The sequence below is a fragment of the Rutidosis leptorrhynchoides genome, chromosome 6 (assembly GCF_046630445.1).
Source record: "Rutidosis leptorrhynchoides isolate AG116_Rl617_1_P2 chromosome 6, CSIRO_AGI_Rlap_v1, whole genome shotgun sequence".
In the NCBI taxonomy this organism is placed as follows: domain Eukaryota; kingdom Viridiplantae; phylum Streptophyta; class Magnoliopsida; order Asterales; family Asteraceae; genus Rutidosis; species Rutidosis leptorrhynchoides.
The window spans coordinates 440098727-440126214 of record NC_092338.1 but is presented as its reverse complement, the minus strand read 5'-3'; the positions used below and the strand labels follow the sequence as shown (position 1 = coordinate 440126214).

The following is a 27488-nucleotide window of genomic DNA, read 5'->3' as shown; positions in this document are numbered from 1 at the left end:
GTTTTCTCATCCCAAAAGTAAGTTTAAAAGAGTAAAAGTGGGACTATGATCTCACCTTGTATGCACGAACCAAAAAGTACTTCGACAAGTAAACGTGCAAGAAACAATGCTAGTCTTGACCTAAACAAATAGGTTGTATCAATAACGATAGTCACGAAGGGTCAAAGATGTTCAATTAGTCCTATGGCTCGTTACGACTCGATTAATATAGCACGTGGATCAATTTGTCAAGTTTCATGCACGACACAAGTAGTTAAGCATGTTAGAACGATTGTATAATCGTTTGGTTAAGTTTGACTAAAAGTCAAACTTGGTCAAAGTCAAAGTCAACGGGGTCGGGTCGGGTGTCCGACAATTTTCTCATGATGAGAAGTCATATACGAGCATAATAGTCAAGTTTCATGGTAAACGGGGTTATAGTAAAGCGGGAAACATTTTTGTGACATGAAAAACAAAGACAAAATGAGCTGGGCAGTATGCGCGGCGCGCTATGGGTTGCGCGGCGCGCACCCAAGTGTAAATCCTGGTCAGAACTTAACCATGAAGGCAAACATCTGGGATTTCTAATTCAGCGCGGCGCGCGGGTATATGCGCGGCGCGCAATACCTAGGAAACATGCAGTTTGCAGAAAAATGGTCCAAGTCACGAACCAAAATACAATTTAACACATCTCATGCACCGAAAACACTTAAAACGCATATCATATATCATTTGAAAGGTAATTTGACAAGGAGAATAACTAAACGCATTTACTCAATCAAAACCAAACAAACTCATATCAAAATCACCATTAATGCTCATCATTTATTACTCCAAGTTCATAAATGCCATATTATGATTCGGGAAATTAATGCACATGTGTAATACGCCGTTTTGAAGATAATCAAGCATACAATACAACTAAACGCAAACAAAACAACATGGCAATCATTCAATGCATCTAAGATTCATTTCAAGTTCATCAAACCCTAAACTAAATTCACTAAATTTCATAATCAAGTTTAGGAGGTTTCCTTAATCAAACTTTACATCAAAATAAAGCTAGTAACACTAGGAGCATAATTAAAACATGAAGTCTTAGCATCTAACAACATATAAACACTCAAATCTCAAGGTTAAGCATGTTATCTTTCAATATGAACTAGTTACATCAAAATAACAAGAACAAGCATACAAATCACATAATCATACTAGACTTGAGCCATAGACACTAATCAACAACCTTTTAACTCAAAAATCTCAAGAACACATAATATTAGTGATTTTAGAAAGTTACCCAAAATTGATGAAATCGGTATGGAATCGAAGAGGATGTTGCAAGGATTCCAAATATGTATTTTGTTTGAATTGAAGCTTGCTAGAAATTAAATGGATGATGATTCCTTGATGTGGTGAATTGAAAGAAAATGTGAAAGTAGGAGAAGAAAAGAGAAAAGAAAATGAGAAAATGATGAGTGGATGAGGTTGAAGGTTTGACTAGTTGACCTAGTCAAATCTTTGGCCTCTTGGCAAAACTAGTCCCTCAACTTTGAATCGGGTGCGTTAAATTACCTACACAAGATATTTTGAAACGCGTATTAACGGGAGATGTTATAAACATATAACGGAGTTTGAAATAGTATAAAGGAAAAATAAACGGAAAAAGGCGGGATGTTACATTACCTACACCTTAAAAGAAATTTCGTCCCGAAATTTAAGCAGGCGTAGTAATCGTTGTTTCCTCCTCGGAATCCGACGATTCCGGAACCGGGAATAGATGAGGGTGTTTCTTTCGCATTTGATCTTCTCTTTCCCAAGTAAACTCGGGTCCCCTTTTGGCGTTCCAACGAACCTTAACAATCGGGATCCGGCTTTGTTTTAATTCCTTCTCGACGTAGTCCACAATTTCAACCGGTTCCTCCACAAAGTGGAGTTTGTCATTAATAGTGAGTTCCTCGATAGGGACGACGATATCGGGCTCGGCAAGACATTTCTTCAAGTTAGATACATGAAAGGTAGGATGGACGGAGCTTAGTTGAGGCGGAAGATCCAAACGATACGCAACGGTCCCAACACGCTCTAAGATTTCGAAAGGACCAACATACCGTGGATTTTGAGTTGTCGAGAGGCATAAGCAATGACTTTCTTTCGTTGCATTAGTACACACCCATAACCGTTTTTCGAGGCATCACAATATACAACAAAATCATCATTGCCTTCGGGAAGTGACAAGATAGGAGCGGTGGTTAGCTTAGTTTTCAAGATTTGGAAAGCGGTTTCTTGTTCGGATGTCCAAACGAATTTTCGTTCCTTGTGAGTTAACGCGGTTAGAGGGCGAGCGATTAAGGAGAAATCCTTGATGAATTTACGATAGTATCCGACGAGACCTAAGAATTGATGAATTTGAGTAGGAGTAGTAGGAGTCTCCCATTTACTAATGGCTTCGATTTTTGCGGGATCGACTTTAATGCCTTGATCACTTACAACGTGACCGAGGAATTGAACTTCCTTCAACCAAAATTCACACTTGGAGAACTTGGCATAGAGTTGTTCTTTTCTCAAGAGTTCAAGCACGAGTCGGAGATGTTCTTTGTGTTCCTCTTCGCTTTTAGAATAGACCAAAATATCGTCAATGAACACGATAACGAATTTGTCGAGGTAAGGTTTGCACACGCGGTTCATGAGATCCATGAACACCGCCGGTGCGTTAGTGAGACCGAAAGGCATGACAAGAAACTCGTAACTATCGTAACGAGTCCGGAAAGCGGTTTTGGAGACATCTTCCCCCTTAACCCTTAGTTGATGATAACCCGAACGGAGATCGATTTTTGAATATACACGAGAACCTTGTAGTTGATCAAAAAGATCATCGATGCGAGGAAGAGGATATCGGTTCTTAACCGTCAATTTGTTTAGTTCACGATAATCAATGCACATTCGTAGGGATCCGTCTTTCTTCTTGACGAACAAAATCGGAGCGCCCCATGGTGAATGGCTAGGTTGAATGAAACCACGGTCGAGTAACTCTTGGATTTGACTTTGCAATTCTTGTAATTCGGATGGAGCGAGTCTATATGGCGCACGTGCTACGGGTGCGGCTCCCGGAATAAGATCGATTTGAAATTCAACCGGTCGATGAGGTGGAAGACCCGGTAATTCGTCGGGAAATACATCGGAAAAGTCACTAACAATTGGCACATCATCGATGCGCTTCTCATCGGCCTCGACTTTCTTAATGTGAGCAAGAATTGCGAAACAACCCTTGCGAAGTAGCTTTCGAACTTTAAGGCATGAAACGAGATTGAGTCTGGTGAAATTTTTGTCGCCATAGACAATCAATGGTTCACCGTTCTCGATAGGAATTCGGATTGCGTGAAGGTCGCAAAGAATGTGAGATTTATTTTTGACCATCCAATTCATACCAATTATTACATCAAAACTTCCTAGTTCCATTCGTATCAAGTCAATTTCAAATTCATTACCCAAAATGTTTAAAGTACACCCCCGGTAATATGTGTCGGCACTTAAGAGTTTTCCATCGGCCACTTCGATGGAATAAGTAGTATCTAAAGGGTGTGGTGGAGTGCAAAGAGTAGGAGTCAAAGTCTTAGACACAAAACATTTATCGGCACCCGAATCGAATAAGCAAGTAACATAAGTGTTGTTGAGAAGAAACGTACCCGTGACTAGTTCGTTGTCATCTCGGGCTTCCTCGGTGTTGATGTTAAAGGCTCGGCCTCGGTTGTTGGGGTTGGCTTTCTTCTTCGGGCATTCGTTCTTATAATGGCCCGTTTGGCCACATTCATAACAAGTGACCGTCCTTGGAGGATTGGGCCCCTTTCGAGCGACGGGGGCGGTGCTTGTGCAATTGTTGGCCCTATGACCAAATCCTTGGCAACGGTGACAAATTAGCTTGTTACATTTGCCGTAATGATGTTTGTGGCACTTGTTGCACAAAGGTAAGTTTCCGACATAACCCTTCTTGCCGTCGTTGTTGAAGGGCTTTTTGGTGAAGGTGTTGTTGTTGTAGTTGGTTGATGGAGTGGCTTCCCATTTCCTCTTGTTGCCACCCGACTTGTCTTCGGCCTTAGGAGCCGGCACTACAATTTCGTCAACCGTCTCAATTAATTGGCGGGCCATGTTCATAGCGGCTTGATGAGTAGTGGGTTTGGATGACATCACCCCTTGTTTGATGCTTTTTGGGAGACCGTGCATGTAGAGCTCAATCCTTTGAGATTCGGGGCTAACGAGACTAGGACACATCAAAGATAGTTCGGCGAAGCGTAGATTGTAAGCCTTGAGGTCGTTTCCGACCGCCTTCAAAGCTCTTAGCTCTTGCTCAAGCTTGCGGGTTTCTTCGCGCGGAAAATATTTAACAATCATCTTTTCCTTCAAATCGGCCCAAGAAAGGGCATGAGCTTCATCGGTTCCCACCGATTGAACGTAGGTGTTCCACCAAGTGAGAGCAACACCGGAGAAAGTGTGGGTGGAGTATTTGACCTTGTCTTGGTCCCGACAACCGCTTATGCTAAAGACGGCCTCGGTTTGTTCAAACCAACGAGTAAGCACAACCGGTCCCCCGGTTCCATCATAAGAGTGAGGTTTGCACCCCATGAAAGCTTTGTAGGAGCACCCTTCGCTAGAGTTACCGGCTCCTTGGTTGTTGTTGTTATTATTGTTGTTGTTGGACGAGTGACCGGCCATGGCCGCATCCACGGCGGTGGCTATCATGCTTTGCAAAGCTTGTTCGGGAGTTTCGGGAGGGGCGCGTCGACGAGCCATTGTTCCTTCAAAACACCAGAATACAGTTGGTTAGTATTCTAAATAATACTAACCGTGATATGAAATAAAGATAGAGAGAAAAATTATCCTTGACTCGCCTTAAATTCTTTATGTCATAATGTCGGAATGTTCATATGAGTCACCGTAATATAATCCCGGAAATTATATTACCCTAATTCATATGTGCATTCGACATTACTACATATAGTCAAGGTGGCGTGTCAATTAAATCATACAATGCAAGAGTAAGATAGAATAAGAGTAGATATGAGTAAGAGAGTTCGAGTATAAATGCACAAGTAGTCAGGTAATTCCTATGTCAAGTCTATATGCCGGTTGTAGTCTAGACTCACCAATGTACCCTATGACTCGGGGTTGACACTAATGAACTCTAAATCCCTACAACCAAGGCTCTGATACCACTTGTAGCGACCCCGACAAATCGTCAAGTGACGGCGTCGTCTACGTATGGTCCCATTACATGGTTATAAGTATTTATAACAAAGTTTGACCGAAAATATGTCGCATACATTTCATAAAGGATGTTTCAATGTTTACAAAAGTAATTCCCAAGACAAGTACATAACAAAAGTTATTGTTCATATGAAACACGTGCGACATAGTTTAAAATAGCCAAAAAGACGCTCCACGTATGCAAGTATACTCGACATCCAATGCAAGTATCAAAAAGTATGTGCGGAAGCATGTATCACCTAAGTTCAAGGACCTGAGAAAAACATAGAGAATCTGTCAACGAAAACGTTGGTGAAATCATAGGTTTAAATAAGTAAATGAGTAAAAGCAAGCTGAACCACAAGAGTTGCAATATTGATAAAGTCATAGTACATTCTAAAAGTTAATATTCACGAGCACCCAATTATCAAAGCTTAACATTCCGTCCGTTGAATACCCCATAAATTAGTGCTAGAACAACACTGTTTCCCGAAAATATATTTCATCCGTAGACGGTAGCGAACTGTCAAAGATGAGGGTTGTCAACCCATATGGCCATATAACATAAGTTCTCGCTTACACCATCTGATGTAACTAATGATAATCGGATTGAGGATTTTCGTTCTAAACTCGTATGTAGAATGTTTGTTTTCTCGTTCTTGTGTTCACTTAGTTCAAAAGAATCGTTTATGTTTTCTCATCCCAAAAGTAAGTTTAAAAGAGTAAAAGTGGGACTATGATCTCACCTTGTATGCACGAACCAAAAAGTACTTCGACAAGTAAACGTGCAAGAAACAATGCTAGTCTTGACCTAAACAAATAGGTTGTATCAATAACGATAGTCACGAAGGGTCAAAGATGTTCAATTAGTCCTATGGCTCGTTATGACTCGATTAATATAGCACGTGGATCAATTTGTCAAGTTTCATGCACGACACAAGTAGTTAAGCATGTTAGAACGATTGTATAATCGTTTGGTTAAGTTTGACTAAAAGTCAAACTTGGTCAAAGTCAAAGTCAACGGGGTCGGGTCGGGTGTCCGACAATTTTCTCATGATGAGAAGTCATATACGAGCATAATAGTCAAGTTTCATGGTAAACGGGGTTATAGTAAAGCGGGAAACATTTTTGTGACATGAAAAACAAAGACAAAATGAGCTGGGCAGTATGCGCGGCGCGCTATGGGTTGCGCGGCGCGCACCCAAGTGTAAATCCTGGTCAGAACTTAACCACGAAGGCAAACATCTGGGATTTCTAATTCTGTGCGGCGCGCGGGTATATGCGCGGCGCGCAATACCTGGGAAACATGCAGTTTGCAGAAAAATGGTCCAAGTCACGAACCAAAATACAATTTAACACATCTCATGCACCGAAAACACTTAAAACGCATATCATATATCATTAGAAAGGTAATTTGACAAGGAGAATAACTAAACGCATTTACTCAATCAAAACCAAACAAACTCATATCAAAATCACCATTAATGCTCATCATTTATTACTCCAAGTTCATAAATGCCATATTATGATTCGGGAAATTAATGCACATGTGTAATACGCCGTTTTGAAGATAATCAAGCATACAATACAACTAAACGAAAACAAAACAACATGGCAATCATTCAATGCATCTAAGATTCATTTCAAGTTCATCAAACCCTAAACTAAATTCACCAAATTTCATAATCAAGTTTAGGAGGTTTCCTTAATCAAACTTTACATCAAAATAAAGCTAGTAACACTAGGAGCATAATTAAAACATGAAGTCTTAGCATCTAACAACATATAAACACTCAAATCTCAAGGTTAAGCATGTTATCTTTCAATATGAACTAGTTACATCAAAATAACAAGAACAAGCATACAAATCACATAATCATACTAGACTTGAGCCATAGACACTAATCAACAACCTTTTAACTCAAAAATCTCAAGAACACATAAAATTAGTGATTTTAGAAAGTTACCCAAAATTGATGAAATCGGTATGGAATCGAAGAGGATGTTGCAAGGATTCCAAATATGTATTTTGTTTGAATTGAAGCTTGCTAGAAATTAAATGGATGATGATTCCTTGATGTGGTGAATTGAAAGAAAATGTGAAAGTAGGAGAAGAAAAGAGAAAAGAAAATGAGAAAATGATGAGTGGATGAGGTTGAAGGTTTGACTAGTTGACCTAGTCAAATCTTTGGCCTCTTGGCAAAACTAGTCCCTCAACTTTGAATCGGGTGCGTTAAATTACCTACACAAGATATTTTGAAACGCGTATTAACGGGAGATGTTATAAACATATAACGGAGTTTGAAATAGTATAAAGGAAAAATAAACGGAAAAAGGCGGGATGTTACAACAAAAGGAACCAAATCTCCTTTGTTGTTGGCGCAAGAACAAAGCATCCTCAAGTTTCTTCGAAACGAAAACATACACGGAGTATTAATAGTTGGTTTATTAATATAATTTTATTATATTAATTCGCACTTGGGTTTGGACTAGCATCCATTGACGTTGCTTGAAAGTGTAGTGGACTATCCAAAGAGACGGTCATACTTTTGATAGTAGGTTTCTCTTCAACAAGGTGTTCCTTTCAACCTACACGTGGACCGCAATTCGCAAAGGTATAATTACTAACTCACTTTGTGAATTTATATTCTTGACAATTATTAGTGGTGTAACTGAATCTAATGGGACGGTTTAATCGTGTGAAAGTTTTATTAAATAACCAATTATTTAATCGTGTGAATTTATTATTAAATAGATGATTATTTAATTGTGTAAATAATGAAAGATTATTATTATTATATCTGTCCGTTGCGTTTATAAATTTTAAAAGTGCACACGATTTTCCTTCACTTCTAACTTTCTTCGTCGTGCTCGGAACCTTCTTACTGATTGCCTTCCCTGGACGAGAAAAGGAGTAGACCTTAGCGGCTTCGGGAAGGGAGGCCACGAGAATTTGGTGGATGATGATGGTGGTGTATCTAGGGTCGGGCTACAATTAGAAAGTCGTTTTGACTCCACTAGTTTCCAAGTCGTCGAAGGTTGGGGGTTGTGGCTCTTTATGTCCCGATACAGTTGATGTTGGAGAACTCATCAGGTAGCTTTGTCTTTGTTTAAGAGAACCTTGTGAAGATTCTTGCGTAAGTGTTGTGGAACAAATTACAAAAGCATTGGGACACGTTGGTGTCAACAAAGGTTGTTGGAACGAAGTGGTCGATCACTACGACAAAAGGAGAATAGGAACCGGGTTTTAGAGCTTTACGAACCGATTTCATTACCGGTATTCTTGAAAAAATAGGTCCCTTTTCTTGAGATTAAAAACTAGTTTTATTGGAAAAATGGGTTCCTTTACTATGCTATTTTTTTAATATATTAGTATTTCATATTAACATCTATGTACTTATTAGTAAATTATTTGCAAACTAATATAAATAAGTTTTTTTTAAAACAATGTGGAAACCAATATTAATAAGTTATATTTTCTTACGTTATTTAGATTTATCACAACATCTTTCGTATGTAATTTCATGAAATCGCGGGTTATAAAGTAGCAAAACTTAAAAATCTCGAAAATACTTATATTTTTATATGGAGTTTTCTAAACATAGCCCCAATGGCTATGGATGATTGAGAAATAAATTGAAACATGAATATGTTAGTACACTGAGTTGGTTAACTACAGAGAGTGGGTGGTTATCGACAGAGTACAAATAATTATAACGTGTCTGAACTTCTTAAAGATAGCGTAAGACCTTGTTTTAGGTTCCCTGGAAGTATGCGTGTTGTTAGTTGATGTGCTGTCGCTTTCTGAACTGAAGCTTCAATCGTTCTTAGTTAAACGCTTTCTGAACTGAAGCTTCAATCGTTCTTAGTTAAACACAAGGTTGTCGGTAATCGGGTGATTAAATTGGGTCGTTTCGGTTGTATTTTGATTTGTACGGATCTTGTTGGACTTAGATTTGTTTTGGATATTGACTGCTATGAGTATGATCTCGCCCTTTAAGGATCTCGCCCATAGTTTTTTTAGATTTGTTTGGATCGAGATTGTTGGTATCCCGGTAACATATGCTTTCGATTGCAATACCTCGAAGGTGGCTTATCTTTTCGGTGATGTTGTTTCTCTTGCTAAATCAACTTCGGAGCTTGGTAGTGTGTGGTCTTCTTTTGCTTTCATTAAGACCGCCTGTGTCAAACACGTTCATGACACCGTTGAAGTGGACTTGGAAGATGAGAGGTTTTTGAACACAACCTTATGAGTCAACGAGGTGAATTCGACGTTTGTCGATGCTAATTGGTTAAGCGATGTTTTTCCTTCCGACCTTTTAGCCATATCCAATCGGATTATTATGGCGGGACACCCATTTTATGAGCATCAAGTTGATAGCATGCAAGAGGCTTTAGTTGTCGAGCAACTGATTAAAGTGCATGAAAATGAGGCAAATGCAGTTGACAAAGTTGTTGTGAAAGATAAGGATGCAAATTTGGTGGCTGGTTCGTTTATGAAGTTTGGAAGTATTGAAATCGATGTACTCGTCGACTCACCTTTTAAAGTTCTTGTCGATCACGTTGTGACCAATACTACCAGTGTTATTTCCGTTTCTGTTGCGGCTGAATTGGATGTACAACAATATGATGTCGTGCATCAAGTTGATTGTCGAAACGTCCGCGTCCTTTGGGGACCAAATTGTTATTGGTCGTCCTCTAGCTCCTCGTTCTAGGATCGAAAAGAACAAGACGAAATTAGATAGTGGTTCGTTTATGTTGCGGGATGAAGATGATGTGGAACTATCGAATGACAACTGTAAGAGTTTCTTTCAAGGATTAGCGGATCAAGGCTTGATTCCACCGAGTGTCCCCGGTTCGATCATCAATGGTAATGCGGCTGAAGTTAGCTCCTTCAACTTCAAATCTAGGATACGCAAGGGAGTACATATTGACAAGGTCGACGTGATGACTTCTCTTCCGGATGAACAGAACAAAAAACAATATTCCAAATCTGGTTCGTTTGGTTATTGTTTGATGCGTTCATTTAGCTTTAGAGTTTGGAATATTTGTGTTTTTGGCACTGTGATTCTTTAGCTAGTTTAAGTTCTTGCTTCGGTAGCATTCTTGGAGCGTTTTTATTTATTGGCATTGTTGGGCTAGTATCGAGTTAGTGTATAGTTAAGTTAGCCTAGTTGGTTTACTCTTTTCGAACCCTTATGTAGTTCGTTTATTTTCTTTTCTTGTATCGGTTTAAGAATCTTTTATCTTTTGATGAAGGTTTTTTTTTTTATTTCAACATTAATCGCTATTTAGACCCCTCAAGACAAAAGAAAAAAAGAAAAAGAAAAGATATATTTATTTATATTGATGTAAAATAAAAGTTCGATGATAAAAGGATGTCAGCTTTACAATCTACTATAGGCCCGTCCGACTAAATATGAACATCGACGAAGCCCAAGTACCAAAGCCCATAATACCCAATATCCTAAAACCCTAAAAACTTACATAACCCTAAACACATCTCTCTCACACACACTATAAATCAATACCGCAATCAGTTGTACTGAATCACCGTTCTTTTTCAATAACATCGGTTGATTCAAATTCTTGAGCAATTCGTAAAACATGTCTCTTTAATTTGTTTTCTTTAGTTTTGTTTATTTTGTTTGATATTTAATTGTGCGTTGATGAAGCAATTTTGTGGACTAGAGTTTCTGATCTTGGGCTCTTCTTCCCATTCAGTTTGACGACAAACCCTTGGCTGTCTGAGCACAATTGTTTTTCTCAAAATTCAAATTTGTCAAATTAAATCATGAATTTAATATGTTGTTTTTAAATCTTGATTCTCTTTGTTTTTGAAAAAATGAGCTTATGATGATAAATATAATTATCTTAGCGGATTTCAGTGACATTTTTTCAATGATCTGATTGTTACACACACTGAGGCTCTTTTTCATTAGTTTAATTTCTAATTTTGATATTAATTTTTAATTAAGAAAACAGTAATATTTAATTGCAGTGATGAGGCAAAACACGTTGGATGTGTTTGGGAAGTGGACATAATAATTAGTTTTGTTATGCCGTGATCCCTTAATTAAACGACTTCTCCTTCCACTGAGCATTTATTTGTTATTTTTTATATTTTACTGTAATTTAATTTCTATAGAAATTGTGTAAATAAAAAAGGTGTTTAATTGCGTCCGTTTACCAATTCTGGAGGATGAAAACAGTTCCTCACGGTGTAATGGCTTGGACGCCAAATCAATAAACGTGGCCATTCTGATTAATGGTTTTTTAATACCATCTTATCCGGGAAACTCCTCGTACATTTTCTTTTCTTTTCTTATATTTAATATCTATCTCAGCTGTTAAATAGTTAAGATTTGTAATGTGTGTTCATTTTATTTGTTAGTACCGGATGTAATTCTTTAGTGATATCCTCAATTTAATGATCAAATTTTCAACAAAAATTAAGTAAAAAATGGAGGTTTTAAGTTCATTTTATTATCGATAACTGAACTCATTGCCTTTGTTGTTTAAGCCTTTTGAAAAAAAATTGGCTTTGTTGTTTACAAGCTTCACCTGTTTTGAAAAGCAAACTCATATTTGCCCAGACAAAAATGATATTAATGGTACTAAGTAGGTCAAAATAAAGCAGAACACATATTATTTACCTGACAAAGACAATTGGTGACAAAACTTGTCTGCAAATTACCAAATATGGAGCTGTTATTCAATATAAAATCCAGAGACCTTTAAATACCTAACATGAAGGAAAACTTCATGGAGAAAATAAAGTTTACCTGAATCTTTGTTGGTTTGTTTGTTGCATTAAGGAAAACTTCATGTTCTTGCTTGAGTTTACCTGAATCTTTGTTGGTTTGTTTGTTGCATGGAGAAAATAAAGTTAGTTTAGTGATTGCTTATGTTTATGTTTTAGTAACAATGTGCATGTTATAACTTGCTGTTGTTTGGTGGAGTATATCTTAAACATGTTTGAATTTATGCGTAAAGGTAGTCATTAGCGACTTTGTATTTCCTTTTTTTTCAGGTTGGATTCAGAGCTACATTTGCATTTCAAATCTGCTTTTCCCATTTTTCTCTCCTTTACGGTAACTCATTTAATTTTACATGTAATAAACTATCATCATATCATCATTGTAAAGAAACCAAAATAATTAGACAACGAACAAATCAATAGAGTTATGATATGATCAAGGGAAAAAAACTTCAAGATATGCATATGGATCACATATTTGGAGGTATTTGATATAGTTTTACGATTTTAATGTTTAAGTAAACAAGCCAAACTAAACACACAAAAAGAAAGTAAAAGGTTTTGTGCTACATCCGTTTAAAGTATTTTTAGCTCCTTATCTATTGCAATATATTTCAAGTATAATGAAAATCTTATTTAAAAATTCAAGTTAGTAGTAAGAAGAGGGTCATCAAACTTTTTGAGATGCTAGAATTATGCCATATATGTATTTGCAAAAAAACGTTTTGAACACTCGTTGCATATATGTGGTTTGCTTGGTCTTTCAATAGTCACTTCCCGGAGAATTCAGAGAATTCCTTCGGCACTCCGTCTCCGGTTCACTGACTTTGTACAATGTGGAATTCAAACTCAGCCGCCTTTATCTGTAAAAGCGTCGGATCGATTTCATAAATCACTTTCGGATAGGCTCCAATGTCTTTGATTTCATCAATCCTTTCCTCTCAGGATAATTGCCTATCCCGAGGAGGTGACGAACAATAGCTCCTTTCACCCATTGAACAAAACCTGTATCACAATCAATACCAAAAGTTTATTAGAGAAGGTCACACGATCTTAAAGCATGTCTTAATCGCAACACAAACATACATTTTTAAAACAAAAAAAGGATATATACCAATTGATATCTTGCGGGTATAACAGTAGAACTTAAATGTTGGGTAATAGTGTTATCTCGACGTGATGTCAGTTGGAATAAAAAAATTTTGTTTTAGAAGTGTTGCTGTTTTGTTCGATTAAGACTTACTTTATACTCGTGACATTCTCTAATAATTTTTTGGTATTGATTGTGATACAAGTTCCGTTCAATAAGTGAAAGAGCTATTCTCCTTCACCTCCTTAGGATAGGGTTAGGGTTGTTGGTGGTTATCCTCGGAGAAGGGGAACGAGCCTAAGTCATCATCAAGTAATTGATGAAATCAAAGACAATGAGGAGACAGTTGGATGAAGCTAAAGTCCTCTTGAAGTGATTGATGAAATCGTCCAGACGCCTTTACACATAATAGTCTTAATGTGAGTTTAAATCCCACATTGTATAAACATTGAAGGAAGAAAGTTCAGAGAAAAAAAGAATCAATGAAGTCATTGAACTAGAGCTAGAGTGCCAAAGGAATCCTCCGAATTCTCAGGAAGTTATTAATGAAAGACAAAGCAAACAACATATATGCGACGTGTTGAAAAAGATTTTTTGCACATGTACAACATAATTTTAGCATCTGAAATGTTTTAATGGCCTTCTTTTTACTACTAGCTTAGATATTCAAACTAGTTTTCATTATACTTGAAATATATTGCAACAAGTAAGAAGCTAAAATACTTTAAACAGATAGCACAAAACCTATTGCTTAACTTTTTGTGTGTTTACTTTGGCTTGTTGACTAGAATATTATAATCGTAAAACTTTATCAAAAACCTCCAAATATGTGATCCTTATGCATGTTCTGAAGTTTTGTTTGGTCTTTGATCATATCATAGCTCTCCATTGGTTTCTTCGTTGTCTAATTATTTTGGTTTATTTACAATGATGATGATAGTTTACAATATATTTATGTTAACACAGTCGGAAGATAAAACATTACACCTCTAGAGAAAGTATATATTTAGCTCTAAAGAATACCATGTCTTGCTTACAAAATAATTCGATTTACAAGGTTTCTTTCAATAATGAATTCTATACAATCATATCATTCCGTATATAGAATTCAACTATTGTTGCGATCCGCGTTGTGCCACAGTTTTTTCGAGTAATTAGAGGTTAAAATGTTTAATGAGGCTCTATACAATTACCGTTAGCATTACGTCTACCGTTTAGCATTACGTCTACGTTAAAAAAAATGTAAAACAAATCTAATTCTATTGTGTTTTACCCAACGTTGTGGTCAAACTGTTAAACAAAGGCTAATAGAACTGCAAACCTTCACATTAAGAAGTTGAGTAAACCCGTCATGAATGTCTTCAAGTTTCACAAATGGTGGCACCGTTGATGAAATGCCCTGTTCATATCGATTATAAATTGGTTCATTGCGAGGTTTTGACTTTTATATGAACCCGTCGTGTTGATTATAAACCCGTCATGAATGCCCTGTTTCATATTAATTGGTTCATTGCGAGATTTTGACCTCTATATGAGATGTTTTTTCAAAGCTTGTATTTGTTTTTAAAACAAACTATAACCTTTATTATATGAATAAAGGTTTCAAAACATAATATAGATTTATCAATCCACAATAATCTAAAATACAGAGTTTACACGATAACCATTACATAATGGTTATAAATATGTTACAAAACAAGGTTTTCGAATGCAAGTTTAAACAATATCATACAAGCATGCCGACTTCAAATCTTAACTTAGTTAGCATGCAACAGCGAAAGCTTTTAATAATCACCTGAGAATAAAACATGTTTAAAACGTCAACAAAATTGTTGGTGAGTCATAGGTTTAACCTATAGTAAATCATAATAATAGATCACAAGATTTCATTTATAAACAACATACATGAATCACGTGTGTATCAAAATCATTCATATGATGAACATTTGGTAATCGACATTAACAAAATACATTTGGTACACCGGTCGCTATTCACGTGAATAGTACTGTTCACGTGAATAGCGACTGGTGTACGACCATTGTTGCTACATGATACACATCTGTATAAATTCGAAGTACTAAAGCATCCATACTATACTGGATGTGTTCTTAGTCCCAATCGATCTATCTTTAGGATTCGTGTCAATTATTGGTCAGTTCACTAATTCTTAGGCTACCAAGCAAAAATAGTGATGTCCGGTATAATAATTCGATCATAGATTGTGTCTTATAAAACATGTATTCTTATCCTAAAATAATTTAGGTAGTAAAATTGGTACTATAACTCACTTGTGAATTGAAGAGGGTAAATAATAATATTTTTCAACGTCTTGAAAAATAAGACTTGGCCTTCGACAGATATCACGAACCTAACAATAATATTATAAGTCAAAATATGTTATAATTAATATTTTATACTTATAATATTTTTAATTAGTCCAATGTTAGTAGTCTAAATATAGTCCGATATATATATATATATATATATATATATATATATATATATATATATATCATATATATATATATATATATATATATATATATATATATATATATATATATATATAGGGGCAGGATCAATGGGGAAGTAACCAAGCGGGGGAGAGCAAAAAAAAAAAAATTCGTTTTTTTTGAATTTTTTTTTCCAGGGATCAAGATCACACGAAAATATGCACATTTAGAAGAGACACTTCGTGATGAATGTTATTATTTAGGCGAGAAAACGATCGACAAAAATAACATTCAAGATAATATTGTTCGTGAAAAATACGAACGTTTTTTTTTCCATGTTTTGTGAAGTAAAATTTAGCCCGATTTAGAGTTTAGGGTTTAGGGTTTAGGTTTTGGTGTTTTGGGTTTATTCCATAAACCCAAAACACCAAACCCTAAACTCTAAATCGTTCGTGTTAAAAACTCAATCTAAATCCTAAATCTAAACCCTAAACCCTAAATTTCTAAACCCTAATATCTAAACCCTAATATCTAAACCCCAATCGTTAAAACCTCAAAATACGCTCGAAAAACACGATAATTGTTATATATTACTTCTTCGAGTGTTTTTCTGCCAAAATAAAAACATTTATCACAAAGTGTCTCTACTAAATGTTCATATTTTCATCTCATCTATAATGTTCGTTAACAAAGTTTTTTCAAAAAACGAAAAAAAAAAAAAGTTTGTGCTTTTCCCCGCTTCCCCCCGAATGGTTACTTCCCTCTTGATCCTACCAATATATAGTCCGTGAAGTTTTTAGTTACGTTTTCAGTCAATTTATAAGATCGTACAAACGCGTCATGAACATTGAGACCCTGTCATATGTACAGGTTATAGTATCAGCAACTGGATTTAGGTTTCTGTAGAATCTTTTTTGTACATACGTGCAGTCCTATAATGTGTACATGTAGTCCTATAATGTGAATAGTAATATGTGGCTCGATTATGGCGCTTAACAAACTGTGGAAGTTGTGCAGCTAGCAATAGTAATTAAATAATGCGGAGCAGCTTGTGTTATGGGCATAAAATATTTAAAACTTCCTGCCCCGATCAGAACTTTGGTTGATTAACAAGTAAAATACCCAAACGAATTGCAAAAATTTTATTGGGTAAAACATAAAAATAACAACCTAAAACATTGAAAACTTAACTTGGTCATTTCATTGAACACTTTTCAAGCAGACGTATAACCATTTTCAGTCATAACATCCTCTCTAAATCCTTTTAATTGTTCCTCTGAGTTGGATTATTGTCCAACTTACGCATAAACTCCAGTCATGATATTTGTAAGCAAAACAACTTGAAATCAAATTGAAACTCTAAAGTTAATAAGAATCAGTAGACAAAGGTGGTAATGCTAAAACCCTATAGTCCATGAAAACAATAGATAAAGGGTTTACGAAAGCAAAAATAAAAAAGAAACATCTTACCTGCGATTTTGTTGATTAAATAAAGAAATTGTACAAACTTATAATGTAAAACGAAGAAACGAAGACGAATTGGACAACCGAACAATTATACCAGATTATGATCAAGTGTATATATGTACCGCCACATCCTGCTAGACATAAAATTTTAATGATGTTTGAAAAAATAGAACAAGTACATCATGTGCTACACTAAAGACTAAGGATCTGTTTACGATTTAGACCAACTTCATCAACAAATTTGAAAAAGCAAACACAATATATTATCTTCTATCTATATTGTATAAAGGTATGTAGCATATCACTTCCAAAAGTAAGACTGTAAGATTCCCATCAATCAACCAATCGTTAGAGTAGACCGTTTACCTCTAAGCAATGTATAATATAACGACAAACCCACCCTGGTATCAAGTTGAAATAGTGGTCTCCATGATACCTCATGCAAAATCAAAAGATACAAAAGAAAGTAACAAACAACAAACATAGAGAAACAAAAAATTTGAATGTCAGTCAAATATGCCATATCGTGTATTATTATACATTGTGATTGTTTGAGTTGAGTAGTTTTTCTTCTTCACCAGAGATGTCACCCATCTGAATGTTACTACTACTGTTCTGTTTGGAGCTGCTCATTTTGTTCCACTCATTTTCTACACGAAAAAAAGCCCATTGGAATCTGCGATAAATCTCCAATGTGGTAATCCCAAAAACTGTGAGGTGATTATGGCGAAGATGAGCAGATAACTTGTATGTCCAGGTACATCGCAATATCAGATTGCTTCCAATCACCCAGAAATATACCTGCATTATAAGCACAAGATCTCACATCAATATTGGACCAGATCTAATTCTCACTCCTTTTGCAAAAGCACTTCCTAACAAAGTATATGATGCTTACCCATTTTTGTCCATATACAAGTTGTGAGACGAGATGCGGTTTTGTAAACTTGAAGATGCGTGTGAAGCAGCTGGTGAAAAAGAAAAAAAAAATTGGTTATTATAAGAGAAGTCCATAACAAGATGCTGATAAAATGAAACTTTGACATACCTTAGATCCCAATCTCGAGTCACATCCCAGTAAAACGAGTACAGGGAATTCAAAAAAGCAGAGAATAGCCAAAGAGGCCGGTAGAAGTTTATCCAATTGTCCGGGAACACGTGATACTTCAACGCAGATAGAAAAATTACAGGTACAGCGGTTGAATACTTCAATGCTGATGATATCATAGAGAAAAAATGACATCAATTTAGAGCAAACAACCAAAGTTGCTGAATTAGATAACATTAGTTAATGATAAATTACAAGAATGCCATACCATTGTATATAATCAATTAACACCTACCCACTAATCATTATGCCAAGATTATACCTGGCAATTGAGACCCATGCTCTCAAATTTGGGTCAATTGGGTCTTAAGAAAAATTAGGTCCAACAATGTAAATCAAAACTTAAAAGAATGTCCAATGGGTTTCCCTCCAACTTATTCGGGCCTATACAAAATATAAAAGAACAGGTCTAATGAGTATCAACTCCCAAAGCTCAAATAATAGAATTAGGTCTAATGGGTATTGTGAATGGGTCAAATGGTCGAGCATAACAAGTTTCATCTGTCAAACATTTATGAAAGCAATCATGGTGATATCATTTATTATGTATATTAATATTAATACTTTCTTATATATACTCCATAATAGATAAATAAATAAATAAATAATATATAATATTAATAATGATAATACCTAAAACAATATAATAAATGTAAAAAATCAATGTAAAAGTATATGACCGGTTTGGACCCATTTGACCTGTGACCCGTTTTGATCCGTTACCCAAGGCCCAATTTGGATCCGTTTAAAAATTTGATCCGTTTGACCCATGACACATTTCAACCCAAAACCATTTGGACACGTTAAACCGGCCCAACCTGGCCCGTTTGCCAGGTACAACCAAGATAATACAGTTAGACACATTAATTAGCAGGTTTTGATCTATAACATGTTTATGTCAGTTACACACTACATGGTTGTAGGGATATAGATACAGATATTACCATTCAATAAAGAGGTTTTCTCCTTGGTATCTTTGTATTGGCGCAAACACTGAAAGAGACGAAATATGTAAGGCAACACAAGCATGATTGGAATAGCAACTGCATGACTGCCACAAACAGAATCAGCTTCAAACCAAGCAATTGTTGCCACCTGCATAAGCCAACAAGTAATGGTAATCTCTATTTTAGGAAACTTATAAGAATCTAAGCAATATCCAGTGACCACTTAATTTTCATCTGATGCAGTTGTTCAACTTACTTACCTATATTTAAGTTGTAAATTTATTATATTAGCTTCACCAGTGGTGATAATAAAACTACAATGCTATCTTGTATCACTTCTATTTTAATGTACATCAAAAATGGATTGTTTCGTGCATTTGCTTATATTATTTGATAGAATTTCACCGCTTCATTTAATATTAACAAGCCTCAAGTATTATGAAGGAAGAAACAATAAAACTTTTTCAAGATCCAAGTATTAGTAGTGGTGTCTGCTAGCAAGTTCATGACTAAAATCAAAAGAGTGAGTACCAACCTGCTTATGAACCATTCTACAAACGGAACGTTCCAAATCTGAAAAGACCTGCAATTCAACCAAAAATACAAGTAGACATGTCATCTTTAGCACATAGATCATTTGTATTAAAACCGGGCGATGAAGATAGTATTTAGAGTCAAAGATTAAACTAAATGGCCATATACCTTCGACATAGATGTTAATATATCAGCCACGAAAAAATCAGCAAATGCTATTGCCTGTATTCATTATATAAGGCAAACGTCACTTCACAAGTATGCAACAAGAGACCTAATGAACTACGAATTCATCACTTGCTACTAAGTACTAATACCACTTAATCAAAAGTAATACACAGTAAAATCAGCTGAAATTATATTTGAAGTCCCGTGATCATAAAAAACAATTTTAAACAGCTACATTCTTATAAACTTTCAGCATTTTGACTTAGCACTGCAAATATTGCTCGTTTCTTTTTCAGTCTCAATATTTCAAGATAAAGAATGATATACGCATGATAATTAGAAAGTTCAACCATATTCTTTTAACTAACAGAGTCATTAGAATCACATGAAAGAATTGGTAACTTTTTGTAAACTTGCCTGAAAAGGAAAGACTATTCTCCAAAGAGTTCTTAACAAAAAGAAGCGTGTCGACAAATAGAATATATCGAAGGGGAATATCAGAATAACGGCAACAGCAGTATACAAGAGTACCTGCAACATATGTGCACAAAATATTGTGAACATTTGCAATAACCTGTAATCATATAGATACAGAGACGATTTTCCGACAAAAGATGCATGGTTTTAAGAGGTTCAGGATTATAAGATGGCCACCATCACAACACAAGGTATATATCATCAAACAAATTCTACAACAAAGTATAATAATTGTGCATTGTACATATTGATTATAAGAACATGATAATAATATTTCTTTGAGTGCGCATTGTCAAAGTCTAACTGCCAACAATACATCTGCATAACAGAAATATCACAATGTTGCGTAGGGTTCAGAAAACCTTCCATTAGATGTAAAACATGTTAAACATTCAAAGAATACAAGATGTAGAATCTTGTGGTCAGTTCTTATGTGAATATAAAATAAATAGTATGTAATATCCAACTATAACATTAGATGTGTACAAAATTCCTACCCACATGCAGGTTATTTCATCACTTTGAAGAAAATGGCATGTAAAATTTAGTTCAAATGAAATCACAATGTTGTTAATAATTTGAGAGGAAGCATCTATTACACTGGTTGAGATGCAGCCCACGAGACTTCTCCATGAGAATATAGATAAAGATATGATGTCATGCTCGTTGGAACAATGATAGTCATCCATGTGGCGCACTGCAACATCAAATAAAACTATGAGCAACTCTACCTACGTAAATCACTACAGAAAATACCTTTAAACTGGAAAAAAAGGTAAACAATAGTCCATTTCTACCTTCCATATTTCTTTATGACTAAGATGATTCTGATCAAGGTCGAAAATCTTCGAATAATTGACATTAGACTGAGAAAATACCCATAAGTTTACACCCCAAAACCAGACTGCAGCTGTCTGCAAGTGTTCATGTAGAATAATTGATAGGTTACTGACAGTGTTATGTTATATTAGAATTAACTAAATGCAAAAGTTTCACTCACCACGAGAAGTAAGGGATTATAATACAAAAACGCCTCGTAAAGGAAAAGATCTCGCAAGTCCAAACTCATCCTCATGACAGAGTCCCATCCAATCTAAAATGATAGAAAATATGGTAGTCAAAATCTTCAGTTCTTTTGCCTTTCAAAAAAAAAAAAAAAAAAAAAAAAAAAACCTTCAGTTCTTCCCAGTGGAAAATAAATATAAAACTAACCTTGCAACAGCAAAACCCCCATAAAAAGAACAGCACCACCTGAAATAACACATATTTTGATAGGATTTAATAAACGCAACCTCAAAAAACTAAACCTTGATTATTTAAGCATTGATCACCAGGTGTCATTACACCAATCTGATCAAAGTGTGCTAAAAGTGACTATCATTGAAGAGTGGATAGAATACTTGTAAATACTAATATACCCTAATTTATCATTTTATCATAACTTGTAAAATCACCCGCAATAAAAACATTATACAACAATTATCACAACTTCATGTAGCAAAAAAATACTTGAAACATATGATCTAAGTTAAAAACTACAACAACAAAAAGAAACAAACTACCTTAAGCCTCCACAGCAAAACCGGAGACGGTAACAACGCAGCAGTTGCCAACGGTGCACCGACTCCTGCAACCTTCATGTCACTAGTCTCTATCACACAAAACAATATACAAAACTTCAATAACAATGTAATACGATTAAATTAACTATTATTTATTTTTCGTCTCTCACCGAGTTCTGAAAACAATTGCCTACTTCCGGATTTGCGGAGATGGGGACTGTTGTTAACTGGAACAGTTACATGACCTCCAAACATAGATAACAACACTCAACAACAAGTGCAGTATACATACACAATTCAATTAACAATATCTGCAATTACAATACACAACTCAATTCACTATAATTTGCACATATTAATACACCTTAATTCTATTTTTTTAAAGATTTACTAAAAGTTGTATATACAGCAAGTTGTAGATATAACAGCAGGTACAATATACATACACCACTTAACTACTACTAATAATGCAATTACAATAGGTATATACATTAACAAGTGAAAAGCAAGTCAAAAAGACAAATCTAACCTTAGTAAACACACCTACACTTTTAATAACAACAAATGAATCTTGAGTAACTACCTATAATAAAGTCCATTCAAACCTCGTTTCAAAATGCTCCTCTCCTCGGTCTCCGTGCAGATCTGTTTTCCACTTTTCTTCTCCGGCGTGTTCCGATCTTAAAATTTCCAGCAACTTTTGATGGATTTCTTCACTCATCCTTGGTATCCACCTTCCTTTTCTGCTTTTTCTTTCTATTTTTTTTTTCTTTTTTTTTTCTTTTTTAATCTTTGCATTCGAAAATTCTTTTAAATCCTTCTGACCAGTAGCTTTTTTCAATCTAAGTTTGCTAACACCTTTACATATCTTTTTTTACGCTGTTGAATCTCTTATTCTCTATCTTTTTGGTCTTTTATCAACCCCAACTTTAATTATCTATTAACTTGAGAATTGAGCCCTACGGTTCATTCTCTTCCCGGTGCTTTTTCCGGACATTTTCCGGGCGATCTTCTTCGATTCTTCCTTATTTCTTCGTGTCTTTTCGTTTCCTACTATGGCTGCTGTTGACTCTCTCAATTTGGGGGACTCTATCTTCGTTGGGAGACTTAATAGGGTTTCTCACAATCTTCTTAAAGATGAATTTTCCAAAATCGGGCCGATTAAGGAAATTAAATCTTGGTCGTTTAGGCGGTTTGCTTTCGTCTCCTTCGTACAACCGGATCACGCAACAATGGCGATTGAAGTGATGAATGGTTCGTCGGTTTTTGGGTCTCCTATCTATGTCGGTAGGCCTTGCAGACGAGGTATTGGTCCTTCTAGTCGTGGCCTGTCTTCTCGGTCTCCTGTTTCACTAGCTCCGAATCGGCTTGTTGCCGATGGTTTGGAAAGGAGCGTGCTATGTGTCGATTCGTCTTCTTTGAGGGAAGACAATTTGAAAACCTTCTTGCTTAATTGTGAAGCTACGATTTCAAATTTCAGAAGAATCGGGCCTTATGCAGGGGTGGTAGAATGTGGTGATTTGGTCTCATATTCAATTGTGCTTGCTAAGGGTCATGAGTCTAGCTTTGATTTGGTGATTCCGTTTTCTCCAAAGGCTGAGGCCTTTTTCAGGTATGTCTGGGTTGAGTTAAGGGGTTTTCCAGCGAAATTTTCGTCATTAGACAATGTGATATAGCTAATAAGGTTGGGACGGTGGTGAGAGTGGCGAATGCTTCGCCGGAATCGTTAGGTTTTGGCTCTGTTTTTGTTTTTGTTGAAACCTGTCAGGTTAAGCATATTCACGAGCTTGTGCCTATGTCTTTGATTGCTGATACTGTGATAAATGGACACATTTGGGTTAATGAAGTCTCTGAGATTTCAGTTGTCGATAGAATTCAGGCTGCTAATGTGTCGAATGGTTTTGTGCGAGATGTTAATGATTTGGTTGGGAAGAGTGTGAGGACAGGAGGGAGTAATGGGGATGAAACTGGTCATCTGGGTGTTAATGAGTTCGGTGGTGAGGTTGTGGGTGCAGGTAGGGAGGAAGGATTGGATGGGGGTGGAGATGATGGGATTGGTTTTTTATCTCCGGTCATTAATGGTTCCAAGGTTGGTGTAAACGGTTCTAACGATGTGAATTCTGGAGGCGGTTTAGACACACCTTCGTCGGTTACGTACTCTTTAGATCAGGTTCAAGTGGCTTTAGAATCTCATGGTTTTCGAAAACGTAAGCGGGTTCGTAATTCGGGCCTAGGTTCTTTTGAGAGTGCTGGGATCTTAGGGAGTGGTTTTAAGGGGATGGTGTTAGGGAGACGGGTTTCATTCCGGTTAGTGTAGGTTTTGAAATTGGACAGTCGAGTAACACAAGGGACGAGGTGACAACGGGTCGAATGGAGAGTCTGTTTGGTATGGATCGTGGCGGGTTTGGGAAGGCTAACGGGCATGATGACGGGCTTGGATGTGGGTCCGGGTTGGGTACTGTTTCTGGGAATGTGAATGGGCCTGGAGATGGGCTTGGGCTGAGACATGAGGCGGATAGTGGGTTGGACAAAGGAGGAGGGTCGGGTGGAAAGTTTAGTTTCTTTGAAGAGGCGGTGAAGGATTTGGAAGGTTTGGTTCGGGTGGAAGGAAAGTTGATCGGGTCGAAGACGCTTCCAAAGGTTAATGAGAAAACAAAGGCGCGGTCAAGGAAAGGTAAAGGGGTGGTCGTTCGTAGATCCAAGTTTGATGGTTAACTTGTTTCGTTCGTTGATTCGTTTGGTTTTTTGTCTCCTTTTGTTATTTGGTTAGTTCGTGTTTTTGTTGAGGTTTTGTAGTTTGGTTGGCCCCGATGCCTTTGTTTGTAATCTTGTTCCGAGGCTTCATTTTTTTGATGAAGCTTCGTGGTTATATAAAAGTTACGGTTTTTTTGCCACAAAAAAAAAAATAAAAAAAATAAAAAAAAAATAGGTATATACATTAGTATAATACATTTGCACAGATCAATACAGTTAATTGTTAGTTGAACAATATAATCAACAAATTATATGTACAGCTACATGTATGCCTAACAACAGTCTAACAGCAGGTGCAATATACATGCGCTATTCAACTACCAAAAACCTGCAATTACAATACGTACATATAAACCTTACTGTAAGTTGCAAAATTCAATACAAGTTATTGCTGTGTTTAACTAATTAATTGTTAAAAGTTATATATGCAGCTAGATGCGTAGCATACATATAGAAATAAAATAAGGATGTAGAAAATTGAGATTGAAATGTAGAGAAAATAACTTACGAGAATGATGAAATTAGGGTTTCGGAAATTAATTTGATGTTGGAGATGAATGTGTCTATGTATATAAAAACGGTGTGAGATTTGTGAATTGCAAATTCTTGGATTGCGGGATCCTTTTCCTGGATCTCGCGTAGATTGATGGGAAGGTTGGACGGAGGAGGTAGCATTAGTTTTTTTTATTTTTTTATATTAATAGAAAATTATTAATAAATTTAATATTTAATATTAATATACGAAGCAAGTAAATTAATTAATATTTTAATATTAGAAATAAAAAATGTTTATTTATTTAATTTTTTTGGGTGAAAAAAAAATTAAATAAAAATAGAACTTCTATCAAATAATGAAAGAAACTCAAATCAAATACAAACAGGCCCAACACTTTCGACTAATTTGGGATCCGAGATAGGAGCTAAATGGAATGAACTAAAATAATGAAAAATATATCTCATATTATTATTTTTTAACGAGAAAAAAGGTGAACGACAAATTTTAATGACGTTTTATCAGATTAAAAGATGTCACTTTTTTTTTAAATGGTGCTGTCTATGAGTAAACCCGGCTCAATCCGAGGGCGCGAGCGGTAAAACCCTTCCCCCTACCCCGTAACGCGATATGCGAAAGGCACCATTTGTTGGAATTCAAGGGTAAATGGACAATATGACATCTCGCTAAGAGATGCAGACTACTATCACATGAGCCACAACACAATTTTAATTCTTTTAGTAGTTTTTCTATAATAAACTCGGGAACAAAAAATTTACGTAGTACTATATCAATTAATAACCAAAGAGTCAATGGCTTGGCGGTATCGAGGTCACCCTTACAACCTTGAGGTTGAGGGTTCGAGTCCTGCTTAGGACAATTCGTGGTGTATATATTCATGTTAGTATTAGGTGTGTGTGAGTTTGTCTTTCAAAAAAGAAAAAAAAAAAAAAACTATATCAATTAATAAATTTCATTGTGCATAAGTAATGATTTTATTTAGCAATAGCATTGGCTTTTAAATTCTTGATTGATCTAACTTTATATTCATGATGATTGATTAATGGTGGAGTAATACTTATAAAAGCTTATTACTTACGACAACTTTAATTTGATTGTTCAGTTTATTATAACTTTAATAAATATCAGTAGTCAATTTTACATAATTAATAATAATTTAATAATTAATAACAATATATAAAATACTAATACGACTCGAATGTAAATAGTACAAAATAATATATCAATATCTATATCTATTAGTCGATTAGTTTATGCTAAACAAGAAATAAAAAGCCATAACAATGAGCTGACCCACATTATTCAAACATGTTTTATTTACGACAACAACAACAGTAACCAATCTCATATGAGTGGGGTATGGGGGAGGTTGGATGTAGACAATCCTTCCTCTATCCTAGAACAAAGAGAAATCATTTCTTCACCTCGAGTTAAACACTCACAAGAGCGGAGAAAGTCCTCCTTCTCTATTCGACGGGTAAAGAGATTACTTTCAAGGGGACCTCCGGCCATAAAAAATGAGAAAAATCAATAAAAAAGCATGAAATAAATAGATAAATATATAAAAAAGTAATAATAAATAAGAAAATAAATAAATAAATAAAATAAACAGAGACGCCATGAAAATAGTAGAATCAAATTTTCATAGGTTTTACATCGTGCCTGGAGTTCAATTTAGGCTCTAAGCGGCAGTCAAGTCGCCAATAAATCGACGCTTACTAAGTCTCGCTTAACAGAACCGTTTATGAAAAGAAAAAAAAATAGTAGGAGTAAATATATATATATATATATATATATATATATATATATATATATATATATATATATATATATATATATATATATATATATATATATATATATATATATATATATAAAAGGGAAAAAGAAGACGTACCTTAGACAGTAGGCGAAGCTCAGGACAAAATTTCATTTCTACTGGAATCGTTTTTCTCGTTTTTCATTTGTCCTAATTTCATTCACTAAGTTGTGCTATTGTGAGAAAAAGATAATTTTTTATAATGAAGATTTTTATTTTTATGAGTCAAAAATATATAAAAACTAATTGCTCATCTTCAATCAATGATTGGAAAAACAAATATAAATAATACTCGTAATCTATAGCTTAGTTAAAGAGATGTGAAATGTGGTGGTTGTTTTTGTGGACAAGAATAATCGGGCTTAACACTCGTGATCCGTTTTGTTATCGCATTTTTCTTCTTGCATTCCTCTTTTCTTTATTTTTAATCCCCTCCGTCTTTCCCACTTTTCTCTGATGCTTTTGTGGATTTTCGACCTACCTAAGGACTTTATAGACGTTGTTTGGATGTTATTTCTTCTTTATATGCAACCAACGGGAAGTTGGTGGAAGGTGGTTGTTGTGGTACTATGTTTGGTGTCGGAGGTTAATTCTAATGTGTTTTCCGACGGCTTCTCTTC

The 27488-nt window shown here is 35.5% G+C and overlaps 1 protein-coding gene and 4 non-coding genes across 6 annotated transcripts; 4 read left to right on the top strand and 1 right to left on the bottom strand.

Moving 5' to 3' along the window:
* Positions 1-10871: 10871 nt before the first annotated feature.
* LOC139856476 (small nucleolar RNA Z157/R69/R10) lies at positions 10872-10973 on the top strand. The gene has a single exon (XR_011761959.1). It is a non-coding gene; the product is annotated as a small nucleolar RNA Z157/R69/R10 (small nucleolar RNA).
* Positions 10974-11061: 88 nt separating this feature from the next.
* LOC139856477 (small nucleolar RNA R11/Z151) lies at positions 11062-11145 on the top strand. Its single transcript, XR_011761960.1, has one exon. It is a non-coding gene; the product is annotated as a small nucleolar RNA R11/Z151 (small nucleolar RNA).
* A 63-nt stretch (positions 11146-11208) lies between these two features.
* LOC139856478 (small nucleolar RNA Z152/R70/R12) lies at positions 11209-11319 on the top strand. Its single transcript, XR_011761961.1, has one exon. It is a non-coding gene; the product is annotated as a small nucleolar RNA Z152/R70/R12 (small nucleolar RNA).
* Positions 11320-11402: 83 nt separating this feature from the next.
* Positions 11403-11527, top strand: LOC139856484 (small nucleolar RNA snoR80). Its single transcript, XR_011761966.1, has one exon. It is a non-coding gene; the product is annotated as a small nucleolar RNA snoR80 (small nucleolar RNA).
* A 5731-nt stretch (positions 11528-17258) lies between these two features.
* Positions 17259-25186, bottom strand: LOC139851773 (uncharacterized). 2 transcript variants are annotated; one of them, XM_071840932.1, is made up of 15 exons: positions 25044-25186; positions 22365-24863; positions 21952-22092; positions 21782-21870; positions 21432-21470; positions 21220-21312; positions 21017-21133; positions 20821-20916; positions 20160-20273; positions 19743-19796; positions 19576-19623; positions 19038-19188; positions 18034-18199; positions 17884-17953; positions 17259-17786 (listed from the first exon to the last, which is right to left on the bottom strand). In XM_071840932.1, exons 3-15 carry the CDS (start codon positions 22034-22036, stop codon positions 17520-17522), a joined length of 1389 nt encoding a protein of 462 aa, XP_071697033.1. In that variant the 5' UTR covers positions 22037-22092; positions 22365-24863; positions 25044-25186; the 3' UTR covers positions 17259-17519. The 2 variants fall into 2 exon arrangements, with proteins under 2 accessions (XP_071697033.1, XP_071697035.1); XM_071840934.1 differs by having other exon boundaries at positions 21952-22026; positions 22387-24863.
* Positions 25187-27488: the final 2302 nt, after the last annotated feature.